This window comes from Bradysia coprophila, chromosome IV (genome assembly GCF_014529535.1).
Source record: "Bradysia coprophila strain Holo2 chromosome IV, BU_Bcop_v1, whole genome shotgun sequence".
In the NCBI taxonomy this organism is placed as follows: domain Eukaryota; kingdom Metazoa; phylum Arthropoda; class Insecta; order Diptera; family Sciaridae; genus Bradysia; species Bradysia coprophila.
The window spans coordinates 12,639,814-12,667,449 of NC_050738.1; the positions used below are offsets into that span (position 1 = coordinate 12,639,814).

General features: G+C 34.3%; 1 protein-coding gene across 3 annotated transcripts in view; it reads right to left on the bottom strand.

The window, feature by feature from the left end:
- Positions 1 to 2,176: 2,176 nt before the first annotated feature.
- Positions 2,177 to 27,636, bottom strand: part of LOC119066316 (retinal guanylyl cyclase 2-like) — a 28,131-nt gene continuing 2,671 nt past the window's right edge. For 2 of the 3 annotated variants that reach the window (XM_037168703.1, XM_037168705.1), the window contains exons 3-12: positions 17,250 to 17,471; positions 12,538 to 12,745; positions 12,369 to 12,463; positions 12,045 to 12,198; positions 11,234 to 11,982; positions 10,957 to 11,163; positions 7,789 to 7,855; positions 7,078 to 7,309; positions 6,902 to 7,000; positions 2,177 to 5,149 (exon numbers count right to left, since the gene is read on the bottom strand). In XM_037168703.1, coding sequence (XP_037024598.1) covers positions 3,050 to 5,149; positions 6,902 to 7,000; positions 7,078 to 7,309; positions 7,789 to 7,855; positions 10,957 to 11,163; positions 11,234 to 11,982; positions 12,045 to 12,198; positions 12,369 to 12,463; positions 12,538 to 12,745; positions 17,250 to 17,349 — 4,011 coding nt within the window. In that variant the 5' untranslated portion in view covers positions 17,350 to 17,471 and the 3' untranslated portion in view covers positions 2,177 to 3,049. The remainder of the gene's footprint in view (positions 5,150 to 6,901; positions 7,001 to 7,077; positions 7,310 to 7,788; positions 7,856 to 10,956; positions 11,164 to 11,233; positions 11,983 to 12,044; positions 12,199 to 12,368; positions 12,464 to 12,537; positions 12,746 to 17,249; positions 17,472 to 27,636) is intronic. The other variant, XM_037168704.1, reaches the window with a different exon arrangement.

The following is a 27,636-nucleotide window of genomic DNA, read 5'->3' on the forward strand; positions in this document are numbered from 1 at the left end:
CTCTAGCGATATCATTCATTTTAGAAATTGTACTTCAAAGACTGCGTCACACTTTTCTCGAAGAGATTTTTGTTGGGATACTCACAATAAGGACAATAAATTACAAAATCGAACAGAACGAGATTTACATGCCTTCTGCTAACCGTCTAGTGTTTTGGGTCAGCAACTTCATACAAATGACGAAGAACTTTGGATATTTCACCTGTACTCTCTTGAATGACTCAAAGTGTCTTGAGGCACCGGTTATGCAACTATCTGAAATAATTCTTTCGTTCTGTAAATCGCTTAAGACGAATCTACACATGGCTAAATTGTTGCCTACATTTCCGGTCAAAATTATTATTATTTTGATGATAATTTTGGATTCGTATTCTTTTTGGAAAAAGTACGACCATCGTTTGGTGTTAAAATGTGTTAGGTTTCAGTTAAAATTTAAATGTTTGTGGTGATGTAACCTCAGTCTGAGAAAACTCAATATTTCACGAAAATTGACACATATTTTGAGTTTTCTCGGAGGTAAGTTACATCACCATAAACATTTAAATTTTTAGTGAAACTAACACATTTTAACACCAAACGATGGTTGTACTTTTTCCAAAAAGGATGCGAGTCCAAAATTATCATCAAAATAATAATAATTTTGCCCGGAAATGTAGGCAACAATTTAGCCATGTGTAGATTCGTCTTAAGAGGCACCGGTACTTAGCTAAAATTGTAGCCTACATTTGTGTGCCTCATATTTCATTTTTGATGATATCTTTCAATCAGAATCCTTTTTCAAAAATGTACGACTGCAAATTCCGACCACGAATGTGTTAGCTTTCAACAGAAAATACATTTGGTTGTAGTCGTTTGACCAGCTCTGAGAAAAGTGAGCAGTTTAACGAAATTTTCAAAAACTGCTGACGTTTCTCAGAGCCGGTCAGATAGCTACAACCAAATGTATTTTCTGTTGAAAGCTACCACATTCGTGGTCGTTATTGCGGTCGTACATTTTTGAAAAGCATACATTTAGGCGTTTTTGTAATACTGGATTTTAGTTTACTTTTGATGAAATCTTTCCACGAGAAAATCCTTTTTCAAAAATGTACGACGTTTTTTTTTTGGTTATCAGGTTCCACAATCCACGATCAGGATCCTGAGATATGTATGGGTCATTATATGGATTTTTTAAGTTTTTCTTAGGTCAATAAAAGATACGTCGTTATACATTTGGATACTAATTCTAGTGTTTCTCGCACATACATTTCATCACCAGTGGTGGTCATCACCAGTGGTCGTCATCACCAGTGGTGGTCATCACCAGTGGTGGTCATCACCACACGTCTCCTCTCCTTCATTTCTGTTCAAGAATTATAGAAAGTTCAATTTTTGGGACGTGATCGACGATCTTGCCTAGGAATGCAATTCATTTTTACGAAAGAGTTATCATGTGATTTTAACTATTTTATTGTTCCCTTGCTACGATGAAATGATTTTTGTGGCTGTTTAAAGAGTAGCTGTAACTCATCCAAAATTATGTCTAGTCGTGACGTTCCTATTTCTTCTTTGTACGAGACACTAGACATTTCTTACGCTTTCTGACATTTTTTAAGCTAACATGCGGCCTTTTAACAAAAGTTTGAAGATTTATTGAGTTCGTAATTACATTCGCTTTTGTCACAGCCCTGCTACTAGCATTAACATAGAAAATATTCGGAGGCAGATGAATTGACAGTAGGCCCTGCATTTCTTTTGTATAGATAGATAGATGACTTCGATGTGTGAGTTAAAACAGACAATACAAACAATCGTAGGCGGTAGCTCTTATCACTAAAGCCTCCAAATTTGACACTTGTCAATTCAGTGTTCATGCTAGGAGCAGTTCTGTGCTTTTGTACTTCTCGTGTTTCTCAATGTCTCTTTTTAGTACTTCCTCTTACCTATCCCTTATTTCTTTTTAAATTAATTAGCTTCGGCAATGCTTGGTTAAGTCATTACGCTCGTAGAGCAAGTTATGTTCCACTTTAGCTGATTTAATGTGAGTGAGAAAATCTGTGACGGCCGGATCGAAATCCAATAGTATAAATTGAAAATATATAATTTATTCATCCATAGACTACATTGTATGTATAATATATTCTTTAATCAATCCTTAAATGTTAAATAGAAAAAAAATAATTTTCTTTTTTTTTTAAATAAATTATCGAGTACTACTATGCCTAACTAAAATTGTCAGTCTTTGATTACAATTCGTCTTCATGAAAATGATTAATTTCTATTCTCTAGAATAATTTTGGGTACATGGTTGTTATGGGGGTATTACATTCTAAATGAAACGAAACTATGTTTAACAATGAAATAAATATGGCACATGATTTTCAATCAGAGTTGTTTCTTATTTAAATTTCATCATCGACATTCCGACCACCATTTTACGTATTGATTTTTTCTTTTGTCAAATTATTTTTACTTCAAAGTCAGACACATTGGATAAGAAATCTTGGGCAACGTAACTTTTTCCTTTTTCTAAATTTTTGAACTATAGTGCGGGATATGGGAGCAAGCCTCGGAGGGTAACGAGAGTTTTACGCTCAGAAGAGGTGGAGTACAATCAAAGTTTTTTGTGATTGTTTAAACAAATACAAATTCTCTTGGAGGTTTTGATGCTTGGAGAACACGGACAGCTTAAACAGGAAGAAAAGACACTCTTTTTTGTACCACAAAAAATGCAAAATAAATGGTCGATTCCATGAACCTTTACTCGTTAAAAGGCAATGAATGAAAAACGAACGGTCCATGAAAATCGCAACAAAATTTTTCTTTATAAAACTAGCAACCAAAATGGAAATATAAATTTAAATAAAAAAAATGCATGTGGTGTGTACTTAAATTAATTAATTCATTCAGTTAATAGTAGTTAGTGAATAAGCCTCTCTCACTGCTCATCCATGGCAATAACTAACCATTGTTTTTATATGACTAGACACCAAAAAAATAATTTAAACGAAAGTCTCTTCCATATCTATCATCATCAGTGTTAATCGTTGATATATATAAGATGCACAACTTACAAATTCGATGTGTCCATAATTAACGATCGATTACTTCTCTTAAAGCCGCACATCGGAACGTAACGTCGCAAACTTAAAGAACTCCGCGATATATCTTCAGCCGCATCGCCTTTCAGTAGTGGCTCGATTGGATTGTAAGCGTTCGACGTTAAACTGCTGAACATAACATCGGGTGGTACATTAAAGTCCCTGAGAGTGATGCCATTTGGCAATGTCGATGTGGTGGTTTGATCGAAATTATTTGTTTCGGTCGATTTGATCAAACCGTTTAGTGTGGGCGGTGTGAGATTACGCTTGCGGAAACCGGGCAATAATTCCAGCTCATCGCTTTCGGTTTCCGCCATTTGTACCGATGCTAGTGGTACATCCAGACACGGCGTTATCAAACGTGGATAGTTACTGATGAACTCAGATATATCCAGTGCTGTGGGCCGTTTTTTGTACGAAACATTCCAGCATGCTTTCATCAATCCTTCAAGATGAGGTTTCACTCCGCTCGGTATGGGCAACGTATTTCCAGCTTTGATGTGTTCCAGCACCTGGTTATTCGTTAGCCCTTGAAATGGATATGAGCCAAAAGTAATGATTTCGTACAGCAGGACAGAAAATGACCAGACATCTGACGCTGGAGAGAAAATTCCCAGGCCGAGAGACTCTGGTGCCATCCATCGAACGGGTAGCATTCCTTTTCTATTGAATTTGTAGTAGTCACTTTCGAACATTGGCCTAGCCATTCCAAAATCGGCAAGTTTTACCAGCCGTTGTGCGTTCACCAAGCAATTACGACAAGCCACATCTCTGTGCACATATTTATGTTCAGCTAGATACGCCAAAGCTTTGGAAATATCTAGAACCATAGTAGTTAGTCGTTTAGGAGAAATATCCGAATCGTCATTGGCTTTGTCTGCCTTTTCTCCAACCAAATGCCGTCTAGCTAATAAATACGTCTTCAAATCACCGTAAAGCATATACTCCATGATCGTATAGATGGGCTCGGTTTGCAGACACACTCCCAGCAGCTTAACTATATTTTTGTGGTCGAAACGCTTCATTGCTTCTGCTTCTTGAAGAAAATCTAATCGATCCTCAATAGTTGAACCCATTTTAAGGGTTTTGACAGCAACAGCGGTCCAAGCTTGATCATTTATTTGAGCTTCGCCACCATAGACCGTACCGAAAGCACCTTCACCTAATCGACGATTTATCACCACACGTTCCTTTGGAACTTCCCATTTGTCCAAAGAGTTACTCGGAATCGATGTCTGAGACAGTAGATCTATTCCGAATGTCCTCATAACCTTTGCGGACTGCTTAAGCTTTTGGTCGTACTGTCGCTTCCAGAACATAAATGAAGCCAGCGACAACAAAATCACGAATATTACGCAAACGAATGTTACCACGAAATAAGAGGCATTTTTACAGTCCAAACCAAGGAGATCAGCGAATCCACCGATTGCACACGTCTCTGAACCGTCCGACGGAATCGTTCCATACAGCCATGTGATATTGGATTTGTGTAAAACTAATTTCCCGCCAACAAGTTTCCTGTCTCGCATGTCATGTGATTCGGATGTATTTGGATAAAAACTGCCAACTATTGTACTGTGTCCGTTGAACCACTGCAACACATTGATAACGGAAAATCGAGATGCGCCTTCTCCGAATCTAATGCGACCAGAAACACCAACAAAGTCCGTGTCTTTGATCACTTCCATTAGACGCTTGGTTGTATTTTCCGAGTGTAGATCGCTCAGACACGATGAATCTTCTTTTATCATTTGATTGAGCGCAAAGGCGTACACCCACACCGCATCGTATGCATAACCGGCATAAACTGATTGATATTTATTTTTATTGTACATATCCGATTCTGCGCAGTATTTTTCATAATCAACTCTCCATTCCGCAACGGTCTTATTTTCTTGCATTATGATGCTATCATCTGCGTACGGTGCATGTTGTAACGAAAAGTGTCCGTTCATTGCTTCAACCATTTGGGCATGGGTGCACGATGTGTTGATTGTTTGATTTGCATCTGCAGCTTTCATGGATAGCCAAATCGGAAGGAACCAAACGTATCCGTATTTGGCTGTCATCTGAAATTAGATCGAAAATTGAGGTCGTTTTCAATAATGAATTATTAACAAAGAGGAAACTAAGCGTAGTTTCCGCGTTTAGAAACGGCTATCTATACATCCGTTGTCGAGACAGAAGACAAAAATAAGAGATGAGTTTCGCAAGCTCTTGTTACTGTTGATCTTTAAACTAACGAAGTAAAAGATTTTGTAGCGAATACCATTAGATGTAGACTAAGATTAGACTAAGTAGCAGATTTGTTGATTATTTGAAGATACGCTTGCTGTTTGTAAGAGGTCAAGGGGTCAAAATTACTAGTTTGAAGCGTTGGCTCCCACTGAAGATCACAGATAAAGTTTAAATGACTTGGTGTTTGTGGTGTCTTTCATAGCTTTTCCAATAAACGATTAGGCGTTGCCTTGACTTTTCGAATTTCTAGGAGTTCTGGTTGGTGTTCCAGTTACAGAAAAATCTCTAAGAGCACAAAATGGCAAAGTAGCATACAGGTTGAATAAAAATCACGTCAAAAAATCTCAGATTGATATTGAGACCTTTTTGGATAAAGGAACAAAGTTCATCATTGTATTGTTAGAGTTAACCTTTTACGGTTGCTAGGAATCTCGCGCCGCGTCATTCACAATTATTCACATTTTGACACATTTTGTATAAGGAAGATGTCACTTTGTGATTTATTGTGAATGACGCGACGCGAGATTCCTTAACACCCCTTTTACAGGCGACAAGCACTTCACCAGTATAAGTTAAATGCTATGTTATTTGATTCATAATTTTTACTTCATTTAATATTCGAACACACTAATCAGAGCTCTTCAATTATTTGTGTCGCCAAAATCATTTCCAAAAGGTTAACAACACATTTATACACCACCAACGGACCATTTTGTCATAAGTTGCATTCACGTATCATAGTTATTTACGAACGTTTACGGTCTATTCTATTCTCTCCAAACAATAAATAAAATTGTAACAAACTGTGTGTAACTCGATTTCGGTTGTCTGTACTCTATTTCTAGACTTTCATGAAAAAAATAATTCTCAAATAAAATATGCCCACCCACAGTGCACGTAAAAGCTGTACGACGCGTTCAAGTTCATCTAATAAAATAAATTTGATATAACCAGACGAAAAAGAAAATTTGAAAGTTGAACAACCGTTTCCGAGCGGTTCAAGAACAGCATCAAGGAAAATAAAATACAAAAACCGGCCACAACAACATAAATATTGTTTTCACTCCGAAATAGAGTGTTTATAATATTGCCTAAATTCATTGCAGCCAATAAACCGTCAAAATACAATCATGCAAATTAAATAAATAAATAAATACAACACACTCTGGGCCGGGCTATTATAACGTTCTGTTCAAAAAAAATATTGAAATAGCAAATTATAAAACGCTCAAATGTTGTATGCACAAATTAGCTGGAGTGGACACATTCTTTGTGATTGCACATTATTTTTATTAACGTAAAAAGGTATAGCGTAATGTGAGTCAAGTTTAGTCTGGTCACTACAATGCAAGAATTTGTTTATCCAGCAGTTGAATTAATTTTTTGAAAAATGATTACCATTCATTAATGGTTCACGTTCTGTAGTCTTTTTAATGGTAAACGTTCGAGTTAAAATGTGACGAGACGATGCTAATTTCTATGATAGATGAATAAAGCATACAAAGTAGACGATAGACGGGGGCAATGATCAAGTGATTTTCATATCCGAAGAAATATTTTACTAAAAAAAATGTTTCTCTTACCTTCAATTTGTACGCTTCACACATAATGACTTCCGATCGTTCATCGTAAACGTCCGCTATGATGATTCGAGCGTTCTTCTGTTGTAACTCTTTAAGATTCTGAAACATTTCCAACAAAAGTGCTCACCATCAGTTTATATGTTGAATATAAAAACAAGCAAATATAATAACCGTACCCGATTCATCTCTTCTGCGGTAACATAACGCGGAAATTTCTTATTCGAAATTAATTCGATGCTTTGCTCCTTGAGATAATTTTCCATATGCGATATGTACTCGGTGTATTTTTGGCCATCTTCTGTAAGGGCCGCCACTCGAGACCACTTAAGATGTTGCATAAGCTGCAGATAGACGTGTTCGTATTGTTGATTTTCACCAATCGTTCGGAAAAAGTACGGATATGTTGTGCTGAGAATGGAAATAAATTTTTTATGATCAAATCAAATGTAAAAAAAAAATCTCGATCTCTCAATTCCTATTTCTGAGCACTTTCATGAATTTCGAAATTTTTCAAGGATCAGTTTCACCAGTCTAATACTTTTTAGAACAAAGAGAATACTAACAATTGATTTTTTGTAATTCAACTGATTATTTTGTAAGAAAGACAATCGAAAGAAACATCTTGCATAAAAGATTCTAAAAAAAATCTTTTAGAGCAGCATCCACTGTTATAGTTAGAGGCATTGACATTTCAGCATGATCATACGCAACTTATAAATGTAGTTGATTTAACCGCATATAAACAGTTTTATTTGTATGAGTGGACCAGCTGAAAATCAGCTGAGGCAAATTCATGCTGAAATATCACTGACCACTGACTGTAGTAAAATTGTCGTAAGATTTACTTGAAGCTATGGAAACTTTACGCAAAAACTAAAATAACTTACCGGTCTCGAAATGAAGCTCCTTCGGCTGAATATGATATCACCGCCATCTTAAAATGTTTGGACACGCCTGAAATTAGGTTTTTCTTTTAATTTTATCGTCTGCTTTTTTGAGGATAGAAAGGACAATTACTCCTTAATCTGAGCTCCCTAATCTGAGTAGACAAATATTTATTCAGCCAGCTTTCAATTCACTATTAAATAACTACTAGAACAAAGAAATTTAGAGATCGTGTCGGTTTTATAGTGACTGAATACAAGCACGTAGATAGAGTTAATTCAGAAACGCAATTCTAGGGAACATATTGTCGAATCAGTGAAAGCAAATAACACGTCAATAGAATGCTATTTTATCGAAGTCTTATTTTATTTGCTCGTGTTTCGTATTAAAATTCAGATAAAATTTATTTATCAACATCGGTTGTATTGTCTTTCAGCGAATTGAACGTAATACAGTCAACCATCTGTACGAGAAAATTGAAGTTCGACATGATTTCTAATTTGGGAGTTATTGTGGAACGTAATTGATTCCACAAGAATTTCTTTGAACAAATGAAAATCTAGATTTTTATTTTCTGAATTTTGGTATGGCACGCGCTCGCAACACGAATGAAATACTAAAATAAAAAGTCTAGATTTTCATTTGTTTAACAATGTTACAATCAACTATAAACCACAAAACACCTCCCAAAACAGAAAATATGTCAAATTTCACTACTTCTCTCCCTGTACGAATTTCTGCTTGTTTTATTTCTGCAAATATCTTTCTTAAAATACATTTGGAACAATTGAATTCATAATATTGAACGTTCTCGTAAATCACCCGAGTCACCAAACAGACTCTGGCGAACGTAACAACAAAACTATAAAACAAAGTAAAATTTGTCGGACTATAGTATAATGGAGGTGGTATATATAAATAGAGTATAAGTTATGGTATCTCTGCTGAATCCGATTTTATATGACATTATAGCGATAAGTAAGCAGCTAATCATTAGTTACCACTGAGACTGTTGATACAAAACGAATATCAAGTCCCAATAACAAACCAAATTTATATAATAAACAATATTAAAGTGCTATATGGTTGTTACAATAATTATGAGTGTCAAGTGTTAATGCATTTTTGTTTATGTGATAATTTCGTTTCGTTGTATTATTATGTATTGTATATTATACCACACATTCGCCACTAAGATAAGAAAATCGTTAAAAGGTCAATGCTGTGATGTGTATAATTTAATTGTATCGTAATTATAATATTTGTAATAATACACCCGAACGACGGAACGTAATTCTATTTAACATTCTAATTGATTTTATGAATGATTGACTGTTTGCAATATTGTTTATTTACTCAGATCCATTACACAGTCACCGATTGATAGTATAGTTTCATCGGAAGAGCGAATACGATTTATATCAACAACACGTTTTTGCTGACTTCAATTATTTGTCTTGATTTGTAGTTGATGTAGTTTCTGTTAGTAAACTAATCAATTGAAACGATTTCTCGACAACATCTCTATCTGTTTTTGTTTGACAATATGGCTGCATGGGTTCCACTATTCTCTTATATAGAAGTTGTCGGGGACTTCAGAATATTTCCAAAAATACCGAACTGAATGATCTTGCTGCTAAGAATTCATATTATCTACTTAACGCATGATCGTTCTTATATTTTGAACAGCGTGGTAAAAATAGCATTGGATTAGTAATATTTCGGTAGTACTATGTAGAACGATGCTGATAGTAAACATGGGCGATTGCAGAGGTCAAAAATTCAATAACAAATTTTTGCCAGATAAGAAATTTAATTTGAATTTGCAGCACATAACTGGTTGCATTTAATTTGAATAATATGCATAATCAACCAGTGACACCAGCCGGCCGTGTTCGAAAAATCAAAATAATTTTGACGGTCACTGGACGATTTAGGTGAATTATTATAGGCCATTACACACCAAATACAGCATCGTAAAATGCAGATGACTTTTTCGTTGGTGTCGTACAATTTTTTTTTTTTTTGATAAAGACATCTTAATCAATGATGTGATTTAGGATTAGTAGAAAATTGTGAAGAGAAATGAAATCATTGATTGTCGTCGGTTTTGAATGAATTAACATTTTCATGTTATTTTGATTCTTTCAATCTTAGTCTGAATAGGGAAAGATGTTTATAAATTGAACATCATCTCAATGGCTTACTAACAACCCACTCGATACATACAATGTATGTTCGAAGAAACTTCTTTAAAGTTTCGCTTAGAAAGATTAAACTGAATTTTTTTGAATGAAATGACTTGCTTCCATTCCGAGTGAGGTTGATTTTTCTGCTTCTGATTTTAGGTTGGAACGGAATCAAATCTGCTATTTTCTATGTAAATAGTTTTAGTAATAATTTGAGATTCTTCAGAGTTCTTATCCTATTTCACATTTAAAAAACTCCTAAATGTTAGCGACCGTACCAGAGACTTTGGAGAAATGTTTTCCCATTTTACCAACTTTTCCTGAATTTTTCGCTTTTCCTCAAAATTTTCCTTATTTTCCCGAAAAATGTGGGAAATTTTGGAAACATTAGTAAAATGTCTTACCAAAAATGGTCCTTGGGCTGCACACAAATTACGCAGGCTTTTACAAAACGTACGACATCCTTAACACCACCTTTTCACAAATGCTGTACGTAATTTGTGCACAGTCTCTTAGGACAGATCGATTTACACTGACCGACAGTTAGTCTTTGACTAAGCACGGTATGTATCCAGTACAATAAATCACGAAACATAAACGAAACAAAGACATTTCTTGCTTACGTTCGTCGTAATTAAATTGTGATAGTCATCATACCAAGACACCTCACTTTTATTTTCTACGTTCCATAAAATGCACTTTGAACACCCTGTCAATGTACTTTGAAACTGCGTTGCATTACATCCATAGATTTCTGAATGAAATCGACTTTATTAGCTGACTAAACGTGTTGTGCGGTTATCAATTTGTAAATACCGGAAACGGATTTTTTTATTGAAATAAATTGCCTGCTAAGCTTAATAAAATATCGGACAGTAATCATCTACTAAGCAGTCATATGTCGATACGTCCAATAAGTCGAGACGAACAAGGCGTAAACAAAAATTGAAAAACAAAATTCCGTGAAAATTAATGACTTACCAGCAATGGGCTCCACAGTTTCACTGCATGCCGGACCCAGTACACCAAGTACACGATCCGGAATCATGTAAATGTTGATGAATGATTTCATCACTTCGTCTGCCCGGCATTTTCCATCCATTTTCAGTACACTTAGCCGAATGTTTGGTAAAATTGTTGCATTTGAGTTGATTGCATTTTCTGCCAACTCAACGGCGGGTATTAAACCTGTCCGATGCGATTGATGAGCATTATATGTTAGTTCCAATTCTGATTAAAACATTCAGCCAATTCTTACCCGAATATGCCACTCCAGCCGCAGTTATCGGGAAAATGCCACCAATATGTATCACTTCCATATCGTTATCCACGTCGAACCATTTATCGTAAATATCCTTGCTCTGTTTCATCCACTCACACGCAATGGTGTTGTACAGTTCATTCATATCCGGTCCATACTTAACCTTCTTGTAGTAACTGGATACGTAATCTTTCAGCTGACTGGAAAACTTTGTTATTGAGTTCTTACTACTTGTGCTTTTGGATCTACCGGCTCGACGCGTTGCATTATCGTACAATTCAAATACTCTTCGCAGACCGGTTTCTTCGAAATCCAATTTTAAAAATGACGAATGCAACGCATTCGAATAAGTTAGTCCACTTGTATAATACTTCAGCAACGGCATCAACTCATATTTGCAATTTGTATGACTGTTGCTGATCATCTCCTCACAGCGTGGCATGGTAATCATTTCGTAATCAACGTTCGAATTAATAATTTCCGATGGAACTCGATGGAGGACCAGAAATTTCTTCGATATAGCACCGTCTTTAACTCTTTCATCGTATGTCGGTATAAGATAGTCGTCAATGACGGATTTCAAGTGAACACCCAACCAAAGGATGTTCACATATAAATTGAGCTCTTCGATGTGATGCCGCACGAATTCGGTATCACTGTATAACGGGGCAAGAAGCGTAGCGCATTCATATTTTTCACACTGGCTCGGTTTGTATATACCTTTTGTGCAGTTGGGACATCGTGTACTATATAAAGAAAATGCTCATGTAAATGTAGAACTTAAAAGGGAATGGGAAATGGTATTTACTCAGCCAAAATTCGGATCTCATTCAAAATGTCTGCGTCAATCACGAATTGACGAATGTACTTTGTATTCGGCTCACTAAATATCGAGTATGGATACACCGTTGGAAGGTCACCATCTTTCAGATATTTTTTAGGGAAAAACCATCCGAAACGTCCTGAGAGAAGATTCAAACGATCCAAAATTTAACACTATGGACGTACAATCATAAAACTGAAAGCACACGAGCAATTTTGCGCTGCTGAGATCGAAAATTATGCTGAATTTGTCGATCTCAGGCCATGCAAAATTGGTCGTGTGTTTTCGGCTTTTAATAAGATTTCTTACCGTTTGCAAATGGACCGGCCATTTGAACCTCGGGTGGTGTTCGGTGATAATCAGGTGGCATCCAAACAGCTAAATTTAACGCAGGCATCTTTGGTCTAGTGTGATTTGAGGTAAGAAAAAAAAACGTCATGACAACACTATAGTCAATAAAGAGTCTGTGAATCTCTACCTCAACAATCCCTCAAAGGTGTGATACAGTTTATCATCTTCTCGCATATCGGCTTGGAATTCGATCTCATTGAGTACGAGCTTATTATATCCTAAATGTTCCTTCAGGTAAAAGGCGTACACTCTTGATGTGATTTGATTGAGTACGTGGTTGCTCACTTGAATAATAACTGGATCTTTACTGGGAGAAGCGAATCTTTCACGCTGAGCTGGAAATCGATAAAAAAAATTGGTTAAAATTAAGTAAAAACGTCGACGTAGTCAATGATCTTAAAATACTTTATCTGTCTAGAACGATAATCTCGAGCTTATCCCTTTAGGGAGTTTTTGTTTATCTCGATATATCTGTTCTCGACAGATAAAATATGATATGCACCTATTGCCAGACTGTTATTTTGACGTGTTGGCATTATGGCCCACGCCTTCGGCTAGGACAATAATGTCCTACACGTCAAAATAACAATCTTGGCAACAGGTGCATAATATATATTATCTGCCGAGAACGATAATCTCGGGTCAGTACATAACTTCCAAATCGTCAAAATAAACATTTTGGACAGACGTGTATACAAAGTACTGGAGGCTTATCTACAGTTAATTCTGCGTTCTACTGGTGAAACTTCCTTATTAAGTTTCCAGTACCAGTGCATTACTTCAACTGTTATATCATACATTTCTCTTTATAAGATAAACATTTCTCTCGTTCTCTCTCGCTTATTGACTAGCTAGCTGTTGAACCATCAAATTAATTGTGCGTAATAAGTGTTTGTGTTAGACGTGTTCGTTCATCGATTACACCGTTCAAATGGTTAAACAAAATATGTTTGAAAACGGACACTTTACAACAGAACATTGTATACTTCGTGAGACAAGATGTTTTCTTCCAAAACAAATGTTTAACTGACAATATTCAAGTGCAAACAAATTTGACAAAATAACACCCAAAGTGTAGACGCTAGTGGAAAGGAGATCGTTATTATTTTGCGTATGAGAAAAGAAAAAAAAACAAAAATTTTTATTTACGTACGAAACGGTTAGGTTTTTCGGATTTGTCAAGGTTAAACATACAAACATTTATATGTGTAATGAGGCTTAGCGGCAATTTGCCAATTCAAATTGTCGTTCTAAATGATTATCGGAATTAATTTATAATTTGGTGGAAGTGTCTGGAGGGCAGTAACTTTTTTACATATTTGAAGTTGTGAGAGCTTTAAGTTTCGCTGCAATACATGCCTTAGGATAGTGAACGTATATTATAAGCATTTTAACATCAAACTTTATGCTTTCCAATTTGTATAATACGTTCGTAACCTTCTAATACTCGTTCGCTAGGGTTCCAGGATGGATTTGCGGTATATATCAATTGGGTTGGGTCAGATAACATTGAATTGGCAAAATTTTGGTCCTGACTCGAAAAGATGGAGCTTTAGCAAAGCAATTAATGCGCAATTCGGATAATTCTTTCAAACTCTGCAAGGAGGACTGTTACATCATTACGTAGCCTACAATCCCACCAAAAAGATTAGGAGCTTTGAATAGTCACTTCCTGTACATTGTTGCTGGCGTATGAAAAAGCAAAGATCACGAGTTGTCATCTCAATTTTTCATACATTTTTGACGTATCGCAACGCACTTCAAGCAAAAGTGCTTCGAGTGACAGGTGTCAAATAGAGTACTATTTTGTATGAAATTTTTTCCAGATTTTACAGTTCCAAAATTTGTTTGATACACTATCCCATTTCAGTCCGTTTCAGTACTCATTTAGAGTGCCACTCATGCTTGCAGTGCGTTGCGAATTGTGATATATTTGGAAAAAATGTAAAGACTGAGACCATCTCTGTTATGTGTAACGAAATATTACAATATAAAATTCTGATTCCTTATCTGTGGACCGGATACCGGAATGAGTAAATGACAAAAAATCCATAACATGCGCATAAAATACAGAATTTGTTCTAAATTCTAATCACCTGAATATCAAAACGATTACCACTAATTACATCCAGACTCGTAAAAAATCATTTCCATAGGTTGGTTGGACCATTGGACCAGTAAATATATTAATTCATCTCATAAAATAATCCTAAACTTGTATCTGTATACATATGACACAAATTCCACCGATGGAATGGCGTCTATTCTTAACAAAAATTACCCTATTCTGTTTATCCAGAACCATGGAAACTGGATTGATTCAGGAGAAACAGAGGAAAAACCGGGAAAAACTTAACTAGCCATTTCGATTTTCATCCGGAAAAAGATAATAAACTTCATCGATCCAATGATTGTGTAGATGACAATGGCAATGTACCTAGCAAAGAAGCCGAATTTCCACGTTGAATGTCTATGGATGACATTCGAAATTCTCTATTCCAAATCGAAAATAATTGGACTATGACTAGTCCAGTCTAAATAAATAGTACGTCAAATTTCACTGGTTTTACTGACAAATCTCTTTGCACCGGCAATGTTAATCAGCTTTCCAAAACACACATATGACAACTTCATTAACCTGTTATAGACGGCAAGCATTATTATCGGATCTATTACTACCATCGATCAAAGTATTTTTAATCGATTGATTTCAAATCTTGTACTTCAATTTTATCTTAACATGCATTTTACTATATAAAGGACCATATTACCCAGAGCATGTCATTATTTTTGTCATCGTTATCGATAACAGATGAATAGTCGTATGCGACAGGTTAAATGAACTAATGGACCTTGCTCTTACGTGTTACATTATTTAAATAAAACTTAAAAATAGAACTATTACGAAGAAAATATACATTCAGACGACGTATCAAATGTTTCTCTTGTTTTTCGCAAATATTACTATTTTTGGCGAAAAGCTCTACTAAAATATATGCCATCAAGGTCTTTGGATATGATGTCTTTTATTCAACAATATATTCTTGCAATTCTACTCGGAAAATTATATGAAACTTTCAGACATCAGTCGTACTGAAACCTGACCACGTACGAATAACAGGAAATTTATTGGGTAACCTTATCTCTTGCAATTCGTCTGCAACTAATGTTGCTGTCGATAATATGAGCTATACTAGTCCTGAATGTTATTCAGACGCAAAATTAAATTTTGAATTTATAATTTTGGATTTATGACAATTCGGCAGAATTGTTATCAACAAATCCATTGCTACTGTTGAAACTCGTATGTTTACCAATTTTGTTAAACAGTATCCTGTGAACAAAATGTTGGAATGCAATTCACTTAATTTGACTATGGATGAATTTGATCAGTTGCACGTCGCGTTCTTATATTTTTCGATATCATTCCGAATTGTTCTTGAAACGTTGGTTTAGACCGAAAATGGTATTGTCAATAGTCAACATCAATATGAACCATATGTGCGCAAAATGATATTAGCGTAGAAATTTGAACTCAACTAATAAAGGTTAAATTGATTCGATTGATATTACGACGAGTGCGTTATCAAAACAGCTCAGTCTGGACACCATAACACACTCACAGAAAAATAAGTGTTTTTTTCCGTCGTTTTTTGGGTATAATATAATTCGTGCAGAATGAATATTCATTTTTACGACTCGTCGAATAGATTAGATTGTGCTTGCTATTCATTCGCACGTTCGTTCCGAAAGGGAAAAACTTTTTTTTTTGTTATTTTGTATTATTTTGCAAACGAAGAATAAACAAGTTTTGAAGATAAGATATTTAAAATTCTTAAAAAAAATTGCGCCGAGTGGTTGGTGCCAGTTTATCAAAATAATCGAAATTCTCTTTGTCTTGTATTTTGTTTTGACAACATTGTCATTTTGATTTGCATTAGACTCCTCCCCTTTTTCACTAAAGGATTAAACCTTAAGACACCATCCCCCTTTGTAGTACCTTAGCAAGTACCTCAGTGACTCAACAGCCTTTGGCTTCGGCTTAACGACAATTAATTCTACCTGTCGGCATGCTTGTTTAAGTAAAAGTATATAATTAGATTGCAAAAGCTCAAACGGTAAACTTGTAGATAATTTTGAAGATTGCAGATAACACGCACAACGGAGGAGCAATGATTGGACTTTTACTTTTAGGTAGGTATCTTATCTACTACTCGGTAAATGTACGCAAAATGTAATTAAAGTGAACTTTGTGCAACGTGTAGCTACTTCAGTCGGAATCAACGTAAATTTGCGGCAATTTCGGGACAGACAAATAAGTTAGTTAAATCATTTTGGTTGTTTTCATTGGTCGTATTCCTAACACAAAATATTTAATTTTGTTCAGATTTTCAGATCGTGCTGTACTACAAAAATTCTTCAATATTTTAACTGATTTACAGCTAAAATAAATAACAGTCAGGAGATGTAGAGAGAGAACCAATAAAGTATTCAAGCGCATTAAAATAGACATTTTACTCAATTGTTTGCTGAGTATATTTTCGGTGGAAAAGTTTTCTTACGATTTTTCTCGGCCACATTTGTGCAACATATACAATAGCTACAATTGGTATACAAAATCTACTGGCATCGAAATCAAATCTTGCATCTCATCTTGAAAATTGAGATAAATCTTTTAAGATGCGATCGGATTTCATGCAACCTTAGACAACCACAAAACAATTCATTAAGATCTTGAAACACATTTAAACCATTGAAACCAAATAAAAATATGAAAAATATTTGCCAAAAGCCTAGATGTACCAAAAACTACGAACAAAATCTCCCGCTTACACTCACCTCCATTTTTGGGCAAACACGTATAATTGAACACCTCTCTGCGATCGGTCACGGCAGAATCGCACAGCACAGCGACGATTAAAAACAGCAACAAAGTCATAGTTGAAAAATGTGTTTACACCGCTCGTTGTTCTTGTGTTAACGATTCCAAATTTTGTTTATTGGCTGACGTTCTGATAGCGATGATGATGATTTTTTATGTTCTAGTTGATATGATGTCATCTGAAAATAGAATTGAGAAAATATGTCAATTGAACTCAATTTGGATGTTATGTGTTTTTGATTTTCAGACTTAAAAATATGCTTGTGGACGTGGACTAAGTCATCGACAACGACTAATAATATGAGCTCTGAGACTGAGTACTGTCTTATATAACATAAGATAGATTCTGAACAACAGATGGATCAAACAACTGAAGTAGTAGATTATAGATTATCACAGATGATTGCAATTTGTACAAGGTTAATAGTAAAAGTAAGAAGTTTTAAAGTCTTTGTATGCATACACCCATTTCCTTGATTGTTACACGCGCAATTATTCAATTAACATTCTTTCGTCATTGCTGGTCATTGGCTAGGTATAGTCAAACTTGCAAATTAGGATAAAGTAATCAACAGTGAAACCAACAATATAAATTTCGTGATAATTTTATTGCCTCAAATTTGCATATAAATTTTTTTTTCGTATTTGGCTATGTGTAACGTTGAAAGATTTGATTAGATCATATAAATTTTTGAATCAAAAATTTTGCACGTCCTATTCTCCCGCTTGGTTCTCGTTTTTTTCTTTCTTTTTTTTTATTAAATCATTTTATTTTTGTTGTAAAATGTAATTCTTTTGCAACTTTTACTTCGTTTTCGGGTTATTTATAAACAAAATTTGATGATAACTCTCATAGACCTCAGAAAACATTATAAAACAAAATTTTATCTTGCGGAGTGGCGATATTTTGTTCGTTGCGTTCGGTTTATTTACGCGATTTTCGAATTACGTTTTTTTTAGTCGTCTTGTAAACTTTTTTTTTTAAATAAGATAGCATTTTGGCAAAGCGTTTGTGTGTTTTAAACGCAAGTTTTTTTTATTATTATTATTTATATTATGTCGTTTCGGTTGATAAGTTTTTGGGTGTTTTGTATTTTATTGGATCAAGCTACTGTCGCACTGATCAAGCTAGCTGAAAATGTGTATGTGTGGATCGGTGAATGAATGTTTTTTTTTTTTTATTTGTGGTTAAAGAGTCATCATTAAATTAACCGACTATTGTCGATTCAGTTTTATGTAGTCTAAATGTTATAATATTCATTGATAATAGGTCACTGTGCTCATAAAACTGTATGTAAACAACAGCAATCGAAAGCATTATACTTTGCAAAAACTTTAGAATGTGTAAACAGGAAATGATATCATCAAGATTTTCTTGTTTTTAATCAAAATTGAATTTGTAGTTTTTGAGGTATGATTAATGCTCGGCCGTTCATTGCGTAAAAATATGAGTTATTATTGTAGAAATATCCAAATGTTGGAACGCTTTGAAGTGCAACGGAAGCGATAGACTTTCAAGATTTCGTGTTATACATTCTGGGAATGGTATAAATAATTTGATTTTCAAATTTTCAACAAAATAATTAAGTAGAATAGTCGGGGTTAGCTATTGACAATGCACTTTAACTTGAAGTCTTCAAGAAAAAGTTACCAGACTGGATGATCCAGTGTTTGTTACAAAATCTTTTACTTCATTTATTTGAATGTAAGCTTTGCTTTATAAAGGAACAGAACACTACCCATATAGCATTGCTTGTCGATAACAAACGATGGGTCTTTCTAAAGGTATAATGACACTGGTACATGTTACTAGTATGCAAATTAATATAAATTCAATAATTTTACATAATTTCCTTAATCCAACAGTTTTCTCTATTTTTGTTTAGTGAAATAAGATTTTAATTGAATGTTTTGAATGCTTAGACCAAAGAAAAATCATAAATTAATTGTTAATTTTGCTGTTAATGTAATTAAGTAAAATGAAAGAAACTATTTCTGGCAGCTTTTCAAAAAAAAAAGATTAGAAAAAGACAAATTATTTGGTACATCAGGTAGACACGATTTATATCGTTCCACAGTTCGCACAATTTTTGATATTATAAGTGTTTAACGGTTTCATTTTGATGGCATTTATTTTGTTTAATTAAAAACTATTTCCAATAACTATTCGGTGTAGCTCACTACTTAGAAAGTGCTGTTACGCAAGTCAAAAACAAGGCTAGTTTCACACTCACGTTTTCAGTACAGCTATGAATTAAGTGTTGCATGTCAATTGATAAGAAAGTTCGTTGTCCCCTCTTTTGAGAGTTGGAGGTGAAAGGTAAAAGAAACTACTTTTATTTGACAACATATATTTCTTAAAGTGTAGGTGAAAAACGAACTGGTTCATGGAGAATATGAAACAATAATTTTCCATTAATTAAAACCACACTCTTGGATTCAGTTTAATTAATATATTCTATTCGAATTTAACACTTTACTGATGTGGTTCCACTGCAATAAAGTCATTTACGTACACATTTCGTATGGTAGACCGACCGTTGACACTCTGTTTAAAAACGCGCAAAGTCAAGTATAGATTTGAGCAGATTTTACTTTGGATATTAATTTATGCATGATTATTTCGTTTAAAATACATTTTACGAGTTGTTTTGCATACGTTTGACATCAAATTAAAATTCAGATGATAAGCCACAGATAAACGGTAGAATATAAATGTTTTTTTTCTGTATTTTTCTTCACCAACAATGTTCGAACAACAGTCAATCGTAATATGGAGAGCCAAAAAATATTATTTGTTAAAATATGACAACATCATAATCTAAACAAAAGCGATTTTTAATAGATTGATATCTGTTGGTAGTTTTTGCAAGACAAAATGTGTTTGGTTATATGCTATTCCGTAAATGTTAACAAGATAGACGAGGATGCCAATGAATATAATGGCGCGATGCTACACGGCACAGATGCTAATTAAAATTCCATTACTACCATCGGAGTGAGACCAAAATTTTTGCAGGACAAATTTGTGTTTTTTTAGGTAATTACACTTACGCTAGACAAATGTACAGCAAGACGTATGACAAGCATAGTACATTTGGAATACCATCAGTAAAGAGGCTTTTATTAGTTTGTCTGTAAAAAAACTACTAGTTTCAACAGATTCACGAGATGATGTGACTACGCAACTACAACTATAGTAGATCACATAGTTCCTCAGCTTACGCGTAAATTTGTAAGCTTACGAATTACAATCTGAAGATAATTGCGGCTCGCTGAATTTCGGCTCCCTCGATTGCTGTTAAGAAGTCGATTGTTGTTAAGGAGTAAGGACATACTTCCAAAAAAAAATTCTAATTTTTTTTGAGGTGTTCCCTGACTCCTTAACAAAAATCCAGGGAGCCGAAATCTGATTAGCCGCAATTGTCGGGCACTTTATTATTGATTAACAAAAAAAATATAAATTCAACTTTTGATTGGCTTTGTCAATATACGGCTTCGGAAAATCTATTATCGAAAACGTTTGTTACGGTATGTGGCACAATTGCGGTCTTTTCTAATAAACATGCCTAGCAAAAGATAACCGTAAGAGTGAAAGCAGCAAGAGGTAACATTTTAGAAATAGTAAGAGGGCCGTTGTAACCTTGTTAAATCTACTACTTAATCTGCTAAAATCTCATCGATAACAAATAATTAGCAGTTTCTCGAAGAAGGTAGCAATCTATTTAAAAAGACCTGGTTGTTGTTGAAATTATATTGTGTACCGTTTAGTGTGTCGAAATTGCTCTTATAAGCGCACCTGTGAATCACATAGTCTCACATTGAATTGAGCGAAAATATTTTTATAAAATATTTAAATAAAGAAAATCGTTGTGGTGGCGTAAACAACTAAATGGGCTAAACAAGGATTGCCACTTTGTCACATTATTGTATGATAAAGTGAAGAAAATTTCTGGTGTTGGAGCAATGTGACCTGATCAGCATAATATTTTTGAAATTAGTTGGTGTGGAAAAAATTAAAAATAAACTTCAGGAAGAGAGAAGAATGTGAGTGTAACCCAAACAAGAAATGTTAAAAATAATATTTTATTGTACAATCACAAATAGAAAAATGAATTTGAATTATTTGGTAGAGTTTTCTTCGTCGTTTTTGTTGCGACAAACACATTCTTTTTGTCGTCACTTTATTTCGGAGAGTGCTACCGCATGATCAATTTATTTCAACTGTTTAAGAAAACAATTTTTATTTTATAACGACAGCTGAATTGGTTTATATATACCGAAAAGTTTGATATCCCACGAAATATAGAGCAGCTCTTCTCTCTGTCTTCTTTTATATTTTTTGAAGGAGAAAAAATTTAGACAAATAATGTTATTGTGTTAAAAAAAAAAATTGGCAAATATAGAACGCATGTTACAAATAAAATACAAAATTGTGCTGAAACACGTTTTTGTTACTCGCACGTACCGATTAATATTGTTTTGGTGTTATGGTTGTTGGCACCACATTTATAAACAAGCCTGGAATAACTTATTCTGTTCCTATGCCATATATTACATTACCGATAAACTATTCTCCCTGCTATATTCTATTTAGTTTAATCAAATGTTATTACCAGCTGTTGTTATTGCCAAAATAGTTGACGAAAATTCAGCTGCGTTTCTTCGCTCATTTAAATCCATAATTTTATTTCCATTTCATCAAAAAAAAAGAATGTGAAATAGATTGTAAATTCGGTTACACACAGTTAGTTTTCATTAATGAAGTGCTTACCGTATACTATGCATACGCAAAGCTGCGTGAGTAAGTTCTTGTACCACTGTACGTGCTAATTCTCTAGTCCTTTGCAGCGTAACAATAAAAACTGTATATTTTCAGTTAACTAGAAATTCCTCACTCTATGAGGTGACATTCACAAGATGAGTGACCATTAAACGTGCCTTTTACACACTCTATACTAGCAAAAAAATTTACTAAAAAAATAATAATTTAACCTTCAAAAACAACCACAAACTGAACAAATAAAATATGCGAGATACTTTAGTTCGAATTAAATGTTGAGAGAATTCGACGGCAGAGCCACTATATACGTATAAAGCGTTTAATTAAAGCAAATATTTTTGCAGAATTTAATATTCATTTTAAAGTTGACGTAGGTATATATAATACACACAATGTTTTTCGTTAAAGTGTCGTTATGGAGAATGAAATATAAGAATTGAGGTGTCTTGAGAAAAAAAAACGGAATATTACATTTGTTTATCGAAACGAGATGTTAAAGAGAGATGATGCAGACTGTTCAGATGTTGACGTCTGCATAAAATTTTGGTCAATTCAGTGAGAACTATATCGACACTTTGTGTAGTGTACGATACTCTAAACATTTTGAATGAAGCATGAGGTTAAAATAAATGAAATTCTACTGGTTCATGAAAATAATACTTTTACAGGCAGCAAACGCATCATGCTATAGTCAATAAGTTTGATATAAGTTATAACAGTTTTTTGTGGTTTTTATTCGAAATCTTGAGCATTGTTCGTATGTAATAAACATCCTCGATAACCAACAACACATCAATGACACTGGGTTTATTATCATGGCTGGCTGTTTACTATAAAACACCACCTGGCTAATACTCCTTCTTTGAGCTTTGAGGCCGAAAACGCACCAGCAATTTTTCGTTGATGGGATCGACAATCACGATCATCATTGATGTGTTTTCCATTGTTTAGCCTGTGGTGAATATTGGATTACAATGGAAACTCAGCATAATCGTCGATTCCATCGACTCAAAATTGTTCGTGTGTTTTCGGCCTTAAAGTCAGAGGAACACCTTAGGTCGAAAACACACCAGCAATGTTGTGTTGATGGGATCGACAATCATGCTTTGTTTTCCATTATTTAGTCTGTGGTGAATATCAATGAAAGTAAATAGATAGGTATGGCCAAACGTTCAAATTTGTTCTAGCCGAGTTCGTTTGAGGTGGCGCCATGCAAATCCTTATGTGCTCCGACTTGTATGGACTGGCGATACCTACTTATCTACTTTCATTGATGAATATCGGATTACAATGGAAATCGCAGCATAATTGTCGAGCCCATCAACGAGCAACGAGCACACGAGCATGTTTTCGACCTTATGCTCAAAACAAGCGAGGTATTGAAAGTTTTGGTCCTGGTTTTCATTGACAGATGCAGCAGTCGCGATTTTGAATAGAAAAAGTTCTAACTTCATTTGACAGTTTCGAAAATTTCGTCATGAAAAATAGGACCAAAACATGTTTTCAATGCCTTCGTTTGTTTTGAGCATTAACGATTCCTGAGTTGAAATTAAATTAAAAATCTGTCAAAAATAAGCGACGATCAGGTCCTTTGTAGTCATTTAAGAAAATACGGAATGAAAGGCTTTGTATTCAGCTTATTGCATGTACTTTAATCAAAAGATAAAAATGATAATCTCGGTGATAAGCCCACCATCTGTGAAAGGTTAACGCATTTTACTAATTTTGAATTGTTAACACTTCCCTTAATTAATTCTTCTTTTTCACAAACAAAATACTTGACGCGCACATGTTGTGTTTTAATAAGCGTGTAATCGAACGGTATATACCAAATAGGTCACAATGTAGCTGCAACAAAAAGCCCAGATAATCAACCGAAAAGATAACAATGAAAAATAACAACTTGTTTTTGTATAAGATACGAAACGCATTTGAATGAAAGTTCAATTACTTTTTGTGGATATTAATAAAAGCAACAGGTAGCTGAGGTGTATACTCAATTAATAAATAGGCTTTGGGAAGTTCATTGGTATTTGCTTGTGGTTTTGGTAATTTGGCAAATTTGCAATGTTTTGAATTTAATTTCCTAAAAAGACATCGCAGTTCGTAACGCTTTTCAAAACAAAACAACAGGAAGCATCAGTTTGCATGTGAGAACATCTACCAAAAATTGAGTAAATACAATTTAAGACTATGGAACAAAACATCCTGGCATATTTCAGGACCTGGTAACCAAGCTATCTTCTTAGTTTCTAAATATTGAAACATAAATATTGAAACACAAAAGGTAGACTGGTGTAAATAAAAAATCCTATTTCCCCGAAGTGAGAACAGTACTTAAGTGTCAATTCGCAAAAACTTCGAACGGTCGGGATTCAAGCCGACGACGATCCCAACGAGCTATAGCTCAAACGAATCGCCATTACATTCTGAGAATTTCATAGAACAACTTTTTTTTCGAAAAAATTTTGTTGGACTGACATGGCCCTTAGAAAAATTTTCCTCGGAGTTCTCGTGAAAATCGTTTTTTATCAATACCTCCAACATGCAAGATGTAAATAAAGTCAAATTGTGTACGTTTATGAAGGTCGATGAGGGGAATATTGTTGACCAACAAACGCCGATATCCGGCCCACCCTGCCGCCGCAACAAATGTTGTTAAAATACGATTTTCGAGAGAACTCCGGAAAACTAAGGATCATGTCAACCCAACAAAATTTTTTTCGAGAAAAAAGTTGTTCCACGAAATTCTCAGAATGGAACTGCGATCCGTTTGAGCTATTTATCTCGTTTGGATCCTAGGCGGCTTGAATCCCGATTCCATCACATTCAAAATAATTGCGGCCAAAAGTGAATTCTTGATTTTTAGAAATTTATTTGGAGGCATTCCTCGACTATTTAAGTAAAGTTCAGGGTGCCGAAAGTAGGCAAGTCGCAATTAATTTCAATGTGATAAGCTGTTCGATGTTTTAAGTTTTGGCGAATTGACTCTTAGCAATACGCTAACACTGTCTTCTTCATTCGTAGGTTTATTTTTGTCTGAGGCGGTTCCGAGTCACAGATATTTGTAAATTTCGACGACAAACACAAAATCCTTTGATAAAATTTTAAAGTATTCTTCTATAATTTTCCAAGGATTGTCAGAGGATTTCAATTTCAAGGATTTTCTTCTTTTTTATTTGATTTTCTCGAGTCTTTCAAAGGATTTTCTATGATTTTTGTGGATTTTGTTTGTGGATTTTTTTTACGAGTTTGAGGATTTTCTTTCGTAAAATTTTGGAGGATTTTCTATAGATTTTCTTTTGGCTGACAAAGGACTTAATATGAATATATTTGCCCCTTACGGGTTTCTTTAGAGCAAAGGAAAAGCATACCCGTTCCAGGTTGGAAGTACCGAGCACTGAGACTAACTTTAAAATGTAGAAAATTTATAGCACTTTCGCTGATGACGAAGAGTCGGTTCAAAATTGCTCATCCTTGTTACTTAAACAGTTATAAATGGGAAAAATAAATTCATTATTTTAAAGATCGAACAAAAAAAATGTTCAAATTAAAACGTAGAAAGTCCGAAATAAATAAACGGTGTGCGTTCTTCTCCGATTTGCCAATCGTATTTTTTATATTAAGCATTAAGCGAACAAATACCGGAGGTAATAAAATACGTAAGTTTACGCTTACATCGCCTATAAGGAAGGAACCATACGCCAATCTCTTTTTGTGCATGAGTATAATTTCGGAAAATATTTATTTGTTTTAGACGTATTTGCATCCATGACTACGTTTTTAAATAAATCGAGACGGTATTTAATTAAGTTTTAATAATTAATTAAAATTGATGTGTAGTCTGAATACCAATAAATAATTTCTTGATAGTCCCAAGCTAGTTAATAAAACATTTATGCGCCACCGGTTCGGCAATAAAAATCTAACCTTTTCGATCTAATTTGACCTAAATCACGTATCTACAAAAGTCGGTATAATTAGAGAAAAGAGCCCAACAACATCGATGCCATCGATTCGATGGCTCTTTGATCTATGTTTTCATGAAGGCAATTCATCACATTAGACTAAACTACTGAAGAGGAATCGAAGAAAATGATTTTTTTTAATGCATCGTGCGTCTTTTAGCTGATACACTTAAGCTATAAATAACTTGGAAAACAACAGAGTGCAGATCATTTGAATAGAAAAACAGAGAGAAAATTATCCAGCCGCCGTAGACCGAAATATAACACAATTGATTCATTCTTGGAATCATTTTAATTTCTAATCATTCCTTATCTAAACCATTATCGTCTCATATTATGCATTGTTATTTGTATCGCTGTATTCAACACGTTAACCACCGAATTGCGCATTGTAGGAAAAATAAACAATTTTAGCCTCGACCTTAACACACGCAATCATTCACTTTTCGACGACAAAAAACAGTGCGCCTTTTATTTTAGAATTCATATACAAAATTGATTATTTATAGATAAAGACAGTCGTTACGAATTTTCGGTTCTTCGTTTATTAATTTAGTAGAAAAAAAAGAAGAAAAATTCCGGACAATTAACAACGATTTTTCTGCGCAGAATATTAACTGGTTAACAGGTATTAGATGTTCTTAATAGCCATTTTATTAAGGTAATATTTCATTGAATCACTTTACAAAGCATGTAAACTGATACATCTGACCAAACAACCCCAAATTGTCCAGACGATGAATTAAATATTAATTTATCGGATTAATTTACCTACGTTGCAATTTGTCTGGTGGATTTTTTTGTTCAACAGATCGAAACGTATTTATAATATTGAGAAGATCGACCAGAAAAAAATGTTAGACGTCTGTTATACTGTGGAAGAACTATAAGAAGTTACAATTTCAACAATTACAATTTCAATCGACGTTATTCATTCCATATGCGGTTTACACGTTATAATGCATATACAACATAAATGTCGTAATGTTGGTGGAGTGGAATGAATAGCGACAATTGGATTGCAATTGTTACTCCTTATAATTCCGAGACTGTACGTCTTTTGTGAGAGGTTTTTGCACGTTGATCTTTACAAAAAAAATGACTTTTTAGCAGATCAACAATATATTGCTCATATGAGAGTATGAATTTGTAATCTTTAACCTGGAAACATTAGCAAAACATTATGCAGGTAAAAATAACAAAATCAGACCTTGACTTACCGAAGATTCGGGTTGATAAATAGAAATAGATTTTTTAACGAGGGAACATAAAGACTCTGTTAATTACACATGCATCCGCGCTCATATATTTTTTTTTCGCATATTATACAAAATACAAACTGAAGTTCTGAGAAATTAAAAATAACCAAAAGCAAACAAAACAAAACAGAGAGAAAAAAACCGCCAATAATTTGACCTAGAAAACATTTTTTATTATTCGTTTGATACGTTTGATACGAAATATATTAAGGACGTTGTAAAAAGTCAATAGAATTGGTTAGCATAATATCACGATCAGCGCACAGAATATTCGCAAAAACATTTCCGTTTACCTTAAAAACAGTGAATTGGCGTGTGAAAAATCGAATTGTTG